Source organism: Drosophila sechellia, chromosome 2R, assembly GCF_004382195.2.
Source record: "Drosophila sechellia strain sech25 chromosome 2R, ASM438219v1, whole genome shotgun sequence".
In the NCBI taxonomy this organism is placed as follows: domain Eukaryota; kingdom Metazoa; phylum Arthropoda; class Insecta; order Diptera; family Drosophilidae; genus Drosophila; species Drosophila sechellia.
This window is the reverse complement of record NC_045950.1, coordinates 1883607-1889606: the sequence shown is the minus strand read 5'-3', so window position 1 is coordinate 1889606 and position 6000 is coordinate 1883607. Positions and strand designations below refer to the sequence as shown.

General features: G+C 36.6%; 1 protein-coding gene across 2 annotated transcripts in view; it reads right to left on the bottom strand.

The window, feature by feature from the left end:
• Nucleotides 1–3387: 3387 nt before the first annotated feature.
• The window catches only part of LOC6620583 (laccase-1), a 33812-nt gene continuing 31199 nt past the window's right edge, over nucleotides 3388–6000 (bottom strand). Inside the window, exons 5-6 of one of the 2 annotated variants that reach the window (XM_032714555.1) lie at nucleotides 4958–5153; nucleotides 3388–4018 (exon numbers count right to left, since the gene is read on the bottom strand). In XM_032714555.1, coding sequence (XP_032570446.1) covers nucleotides 3429–4018; nucleotides 4958–5153 — 786 coding nt within the window. In that variant the 3' untranslated portion in view covers nucleotides 3388–3428. Of the gene's footprint in view, nucleotides 4019–4268; nucleotides 4877–4957; nucleotides 5154–6000 lie in introns of those variants that run through there. The other variant, XM_032714554.1, reaches the window with a different exon arrangement.

Sequence of the window (6000 nt, the reverse complement as noted above, 5' to 3'; positions counted from 1 at the left end):
GAAAAAATTCATAATAATTAAACAATTTAAAACATTTTAAAGTTTTAGTCGTGACACCCTGTGGCAGTTTGTAGGCATTATGAACGCCGAGATCTCAGAAACTATAAAAGCTAGAAGGTTGAGATTAGGCATGCATATTCTAGAGGCGTAGACGCAGCGAAAGCCTGTTGACCCATGTTTCCATTCCGACTCTAACGCTCTTGTCTTGTAGATTTCAATCGATACGCCATCGTCTTATCGGACGCCCACAAAACGCACAAAGCTGTCACTCCAACACTTTTGTAAAATCTTTTGATAGTTTTTCATATTTTTATTAATCTTGTAAATTTCTATCGATTTTTCTATCGACATTTTAAACATATTTAATGTGAGTGGCTTAAATGGGATACTGAGAACATAAATCTTGGTTCAGTCATTGTAATGTAATGAACGAATGAATTAATTAACATTAAAGTAACATTTATGTAAACATTAACCTTCTGACGTAAGGAATATGTGCTCATAGATGTACCATGTATAACTAAGCAGTAAACAGGCAAATTGAGAAACCGAAATTAAAAGACCATTGTCACACTAACCATGTTACCGCCGATTACAATCGGTGTGGGCAAAAACTGAACGGTCACTCTTGATCGCGCCAGAACCTATATAAGCGCGACCGCTGCACTGTGGTCCAGAATTCGATTTTTTTGGCATAAAGTCTAAAAATTGAGCTACAGACTTGAAACTTTGTACATTTTGTTGTTAAATCACAAATAGTTTGCGCACAAAATTTGGAGTCTGTGCGACCACGCCCTCTCTTGCCTCCCATATTAACTACTGGTATGACTCAGGAGTCAACAAAATTTCATTGTTTTTTTTTTTTTTTAAAGGTGTGTTTATTGTTGTTGTAAAAATAATCGCCCTCTTCTTCTTTTAGTTCTACATTATAAATTTCCGAATCTGAACTCGAATCAGAATCAGAATGTGAATCCAATCCCATGGATCAGGTTAAAAATTAGACTGTATTTTCAAAAGACTTATACTGCCTTCGGAAGTTTCCCATTTTTTTCTCTTTTTCTTATAAACAAATTGTTTATAATAGTGGGTCCGAGGAATCAATCGCTCTGTGGAAAATATCACTCATCCTATTGATCCGACTATTTTTCCTTGCATGTGATAGTCGGTCCCTTTTGTTAAGTTTATTCCTGGCTTCACTCGCATTTTCAGTTTCCTTTTTAATCTTTCTCCTGCATTTTGGTAATATAAGTTTCGGCGTCCCATTTGCTGGGGTGTTTTGGTGTTTTCAAAATCACTAACAGAATTCTTATCTTAGAGGCCATCCACTTGGTATATTTGGAAATAAATCGGCCTAGTTGTCTGTTACACTCGGCCAGTTTTCTTGTAATAAATAACTCAAAATTTACTATTTTTTTGTAAATCTCTTCTGTCTTTTTCGATTCCTGATTATTGTTGTTGATTGCGGAATAAACGTAATCCGAAACATAATTTATTTGCCTATTGTTACGCCTCCAAATGTCCAGGAGGTCGCTATGTCTGAACTCGAACTTGCGTATATAAAATCAAATTTTTAAGAAAACGAGCAAAAATGAGCAAAAGATATTACTTTACCGTCAAAGACAATAGTTAAAGGTACAAACTGACGTTTTTAACTTTTGTCAGAAATTGTCAGAAAATAAGTTATACTCCACGAAACACAGGGGACACGTTAGAATTTTCTGTTAAGATACACATAAATTGAATGTCACACAACATAAAAACAGTACAACTATACATATATCACCTACATACGTTAAAAACATCATACCTTGGAATTTATTTTCCATATTTTACTATAATTTTTGGATGCGTATTAACGATCGTACTACGTGCAAAAGTAAGCAAACAATTTGGCTGGAATTGCATTCTCTCAATCAGCTGTTTAACACTCATAAAAGGATTAAGTGGATCATAAAAGGATTAAGTGAAGCTTTCGGTCAATTTTGTTTTTGGTTTTTATTTATATGATCAATTTTCTATTAGAAAATAATTGCTAAAGGACGATATATTGACATTAAAATTTAGACTTTATGCCAAAAAAAAACGAATTCTGGACCATAGTGCGCTGCAGCGCAACACACTTGCTCGGCCCGCTGACGCTGGAATGTAGGGTTTTGAGCTTCACAGACTTATTGCAGTACTTAACTAACTTGGAGACTTTCGCGCCTTTCGGGCCTCTCAGACTTCTCAAGGTACTGGATCGGAGACATTTAGGCCTTCCGCCAGCATCAATATTAGAAGCCGAGCCTCAGGGTCTCTGTCCTTTCGCACTGAATTCACAACACTCCTCAGAGCTCCCAAGGCAGGACGTCGTGACTATCGACCGTTTTACGACGCTTAAACAAATAGAGACAGAGTTAAACTTTACGGCACCTCACCTGTACAGCAGTGTCTTCGTTAACTGCTGCAAAAGCAACTAAGCTCGCCATCGCCGCTCACGCGCTCTCACTCTTTCTAGTACTCTTGCACCGGCACATTTGGCTTATCGTTCTGTTGTTCGCTCTGCAATTAAGTCGCTCATTATCATTCACTTTCGTAACCTATGCATGCGCGCATCGGTGCTAAATTTCGTTTAAGCCAATTAAACAGAATCGTTCAAAATCGCTACAAATAAATTGGCTTTTTATTTCTTTTTCAACTATTATAATAGCTTTGTCGATTAAAAGTGGTGTTTTGAACGACGGTTCCTCGATTGGTATGCATTGCGTTTTAGTTTGCTTTAAATAAGTTTGGCGACATGTCGTCGCTTCTCTTATGATTTCGTTCAATTTCGTTTTCTTATGCATTACGTTTTTTTCTTCTTAGGAATTCAGTGGTTCAGGGAAGATGAGCTTAGACCTGTGTTATAGCTTCTTCAAGTGCTTTAAGCTTCGATGGTATATAGATAAAAATCGTATGCCTTATTTAACTTTTCCGTTGAGATAACTACGTGTTTTAGATTTTCCTATTGTTATTGCTTGTAATTCCGGAGAATGCTAAAATGATAGCGCTTAACCATTTGTTAATATTTGGAACTCGTTAAACTCGTTTTTGTTTTGCAATTTTAGAAGCGTATTTATCTTGTAACTTTCATTCTATTTTTTTATACTGCATCATCTTAGTGGTATCGCTCCATCACTTGCACGATTTCATCGTCTCACATACTTGCTAGTGGGATTACTTTGCTACCACCAAACTACAATTTAATCTAATATCTACCACGATTTATTTATTAATTAATCCAGCAGTGCCAAATATGTGATTTCTTATCGCCTTCCTTAAAACATATATTAATCTTCCAATTTGTTTTTTATTTGATGAAAAGCGGCAATCATAATTCCTAATTTAATCTTGCCTATGCTTTCATTTATGGATATGAAATATCTAAGAATAAGGTGCTTAAATAGACTCTACGCCATTATGGGTGGTAAATGATTGCCACATCGAGGGAAATTAGGTGGTACCGGAGGCAAGTCTTTGGGAGTACCTATTTGAAACACCAAATTCATGCCTATTACAATGTGGTATTGGAAATGACAATGAAAAAGCCAAAATCCAGGGTTATCTGCACGAAAGCGCAAAACTGCGTATCCATTGTTTGGTACAGCAACAGTATCCTTCAGGGAAGGCTTCAAATATTGTCTTTCCAACAATCCACGTTGGTCAAGCTCCAGGGCATGCTTTAAGTTCATTCGTTGAATTTGCTTATCCGGGGAGCGCCCAAGTCCTAGTACATAAAAGGATGTACCGTGCAAATGAAATGGATGGCTTATATTAATCTGTTGAACTTCATCCACCAGAACGACCTCAACTATTGCATTAAGAGGTACATCTATTTTATGAGTACATTGGCAGTTTTCGCCGCAATCTACTGGCCGATTATCCCCATTACAGTAATACTCTTGAGGTATATCATTATACTGTGATAGCATCGGGGAAGGTGGTGATATATAAGATACTTCATCAATAAGTGATATGAGATGATCAGCGTCCGAAGCGACTATAAATTAGTAATATTTAACATATTTTAATATTTAGAAACGAATAATACAAAGTTACATTGCTTAATGTTTTCTGTTTATAAGAAAGTTTTATTGCTTCTATTTGAATGTAATGTTAATAACCTAAAACAGTAAATTTTTACCTTTCAACAGCATTGTGATAATGTTACAATTTTGTTATATTCAAAAAATGGTTAACTTAGCAATAAATTAGTTATTAAATATATCTTAATTATATGTTAATTGAATATATATACCACTGGACTAGTACCATGTAACCGGCGGCACATGGTCGCCACATGTGGGAAATCGTGGTGGAACTGGGGGCAGGTCGGCTGTAGTACCGATATGAAAGATAAGGTTCATGCCAATGACGATATGAAAAAGGAAGTGACAATGAAAAAGCCAATAACCAGGGTTATCTGCGCGAAAGCGTATTACAACATATCCATTGTTAGGAACGGCTATGGTATCCTTAAGTGGGGGCTTAGAAAAATGACGCTCAAGCATTCCCATTTGATCAAGTTCCAAAGCATGCTTTAGGTTAATTTTTTTTATTGACTTATTTGGCGATCGACCTAGTCCGACCACATAAAACGCTGTGCCATGCAAATGAAATGGATGACTAATATTCACTTGCTGCACTTCATCAACTAACACAACTTCAACAATAGCTCCAAGTGGTATATCAACCATGTGTGTACATTCACAGTTTGGTCCACAATTTGGCGGTCGGTTGTCCCCGTTGCAGAAGTATTCGGGTGGAATGTCGTCAATTTGTGAAAGAGGGGGTGCCGGTGGCGATATGTATGATATTTCATCGACCAAAGATGTCAGATGATCCCCACTAGGCACAACTATAATATTGTATAACCCATTTCAAATATTAATTTTTGTTAGTCACTGAAATAGTCATTATTTTTTTCAAAAGTACATACCTAAAAACCTGTTGTAGGTATTTGGTATAAAAAGTGCCCTGGGCTCATATACAAAAAATCTGAAAGGTAAGAAGATTTTCACATCAGGGCGTTCAACCAAAACGCCTTTGTCGACCTTTTTAGCATTTTTTAAATTCGAAACGCAAACCGCATCGGGCCGCTTACGGTCACAAATTGCATCCAGAGGGTTGAGAATCTATAAAAATATCATTTCGTTAGTATACTTTGGATTTATGAAAAGGGATATTTAAAAATGTTTATAATTGAATGGGTCGTTGCGGGAGTCGTCCCAACGTCATATAAAAGAGCAAACAAATTTTAAGCGGTACAGGCAAGCATGCTTATAAACTATTATTTTGTTTAACAAGAAAGAATGCAATATTCCGGATTATTAACTTAATAAAAAATAATTAAAAAAAAAAAAAAAATAGTCGAGTTCGCCGACTATCAGATACGCGTTAGTCAGCTGAAAGTGTGATCTGGAAATAATAATATTAAAAAAAAAAATAAACATTTTTCAAAAGTGTATGTCAACGGCACACTTTTAAACCCCGAAGATAACTTTGCACAGTGGTTAGGCGAAGGTGCAAAGGCTAAGTCCGACCCATTTTGGCCATGTCGACATCGGAACTAAGGCATACTAAAAACAACGAAGCTGCATACGACGTACATATGTAAAACGCTGCCTAACCCAGTCTACCGGGCCAGACCGCAAGGCTACACTCTTGAAATCCCAGATTCTGCTGAAAATGAATGCAGGCGGTGATATGAGAAGTCACACAGATAGGTTTTCCGATTTAGTAGACAAAATAAGTGAAGTTAAATGCTACTACACAGTATAACAGAGGAATACGAACAGTTTCGAATCGCGATTTAGACTCAAGAAACCTTAATCACAACGAAGGCACTTAAAGTAAAGTTATTAAACGAGTACGAAGCAAGAAACAGAAGATCAAACGAGTCCACGCCTGGAGCATTAATGGCGTACAATCCCAAAAAACCGAACCAACTAAGCACTAATCAAAAGTCTACGTTTAAATATT